This window comes from Pundamilia nyererei, unplaced genomic scaffold, assembly GCF_000239375.1.
Source record: "Pundamilia nyererei isolate P.nyererei 1_Seehausen unplaced genomic scaffold, PunNye1.0 scaffold00384, whole genome shotgun sequence".
Lineage (NCBI taxonomy): Eukaryota > Metazoa > Chordata > Actinopteri > Cichliformes > Cichlidae > Pundamilia > Pundamilia nyererei.
In genome coordinates this window covers 95,202-97,113 of record NW_005187785.1, presented here as the reverse complement: position 1 = coordinate 97,113, position 1,912 = coordinate 95,202, and the positions used below count along the sequence as shown (strand labels likewise).

Sequence of the window (1,912 nt, the reverse complement as noted above, 5' to 3'; positions counted from 1 at the left end):
ATATGAAAAAAGACAGGCGGATGAGTTGGAGGTGGCAGAATTGAGATAGTAAGATTATGAGTGGGAGTGACAAGACAAGATTAAAAATGAGTATATTAGAGGTCCAATACATCCACAGTCCCGCCTCTGCACAAGGATCTTGAAGATGGAGCTCCCAAACTGAAGGAATAGAGGAAGATAGCAAAGCAGGTTCGTGGATATATTGAAGAAGGACATGAAGTGGGTTGAGGTGACACAATATTAGGAAGAGGCTAAGATGAAGGAAGGTGATCTGTTGAAAGAAGAAGAAGAAATGCATTTTTCTTCCATGTATAGCAACATTAGCCCACTGCAACTCTGAGTTGTGTAATTTATTTTGAAAACAGCAGACCGGATGTTGGCAGCTAGTCGACTTCCTGTGGCCGTGTTATCATTTTATCCAGGTAGCTCATTTGCGACTGGATTCTTTGGAACAAAAATCGAAGTTTTGCTGCTATCCCGTGGGCCTGGTACGTTTGTCACAAATTAGTGATGTCTTTTGTTGTTGGGCCGTCAGTAGTTTGGACTTGTTTCCTGCGAGTTCCAAGACATCGACGTTAATGTCAGCTAGTTGTGCTAGCTTTCCATGCGTTTAAGTCCAATATTTCTTTCAGCAGAAAGCACCATGTCGTACTTGGTGTTTATGCAGGGCTTACGACGTGTGAAGGTGTCGGGTGTGGTGTCTTATGGTTGTTTAAATGCCATTCTTCTGGAGCAAACGACGGGGAGATTAGCCAGATGAAAAGCTTTAGCTTGCGACTCCTTGTTGCTAGGCAACGGAAGTCGCCTGTGGCTGGCTGAGCTAAAGCCTGTAATTACATTAGTGTGGCAAAGTTACTCATCACCTTTTGCTTATTTTTAGGCAACCTTCTCGTCTTGTGTGTGAGATATTTGATTCTCAGTAAGTTCTCATCTCTATGTTAAGACCAGAGTAAGCATCATGCTGGTCCCCATATTCACTCTGAAGCTGAACCACAAGATTAACCCTCGCATGGTGACTATTGGGCAGTTTGATGGGGTTCATCCATGCCTTACTGCCGCCACGCAGGCTGGAAAGGTGAGGGAAATAAATGTTTGCAAAATCCTCACAGTTATGTGATAAATATCATCCATGCTGTAGGAAAATTACTATCATGTTTTTGTGACCCGATGAGAGTGAAAACAGCCAAGTATTTGCCCTCTTCATTATTTCTTTTTTGATCGTACTTGTCACAGTTACCTGGTTCACGCTAAAAGCTAATTTTAATGTTAGACAATTAGAACCTCAGTAAATACAAAATGCAGTTTTCAAATGATGATTTCATTTACCCAAACTTATCTGGCTCTGTGTGGAAAAGAACTGCTGACTCTCTGGAGCATTTGGCAGTTCCCTACTCTCTTGTTGTCTTTCTCATTAAAAGGTTTTCATTCACAACCCCCACACCCGTGGCCAGAGACCTGTGGCTCACCGACTGAGCCAGAGTGCCCAAGACTCTGACATTTCTCTGCTCAACATCAATCAGGCAGTCACCTGTTTGGCTGCAGGAAGACTGGGACCAAATACTACTGGGGACACACTGTTGGTGGGATCCCAGACAAACCTGTTGGCTTATGATGTCCATGACAATGCTGACATATTTTACAGAGAGGTGAGTAAAGTCAGGAAAAATATTGGAACTGGGTCTCCAAAAGTTGATTCTGTTCATCTGGACGCAGCGTTTTGTGGGAGAAACGTTTCGTCACTCATCCAGGCGACTTCTTCAGTCTCAGCTGACTGCAGGTGTCAATCTCATAAACAGGACATTTGCATAATGACTGAAACCAGCCCACTGAAGGAACAATGGGCTGGGAGGTCAGTTCCTTAATCTTAATTATGCAAATTCTCATGACCATTGATCAACAACCACTGATCAAT

At 43.3% G+C, this 1,912-nt stretch overlaps 1 protein-coding gene across 1 annotated transcript in view; it reads left to right on the top strand.

The window, feature by feature from the left end:
- Positions 1–360: 360 nt before the first annotated feature.
- The window catches only part of bbs2 (Bardet-Biedl syndrome 2), a 10,069-nt gene continuing 8,517 nt past the window's right edge, over positions 361–1,912 (top strand). Inside the window, exons 1-3 of the mRNA XM_005752824.1 lie at positions 361–488; positions 944–1,075; positions 1,419–1,646. Coding sequence (XP_005752881.1) covers positions 959–1,075; positions 1,419–1,646 — 345 coding nt within the window. The 5' untranslated portion in view covers positions 361–488; positions 944–958. The remainder of the gene's footprint in view (positions 489–943; positions 1,076–1,418; positions 1,647–1,912) is intronic.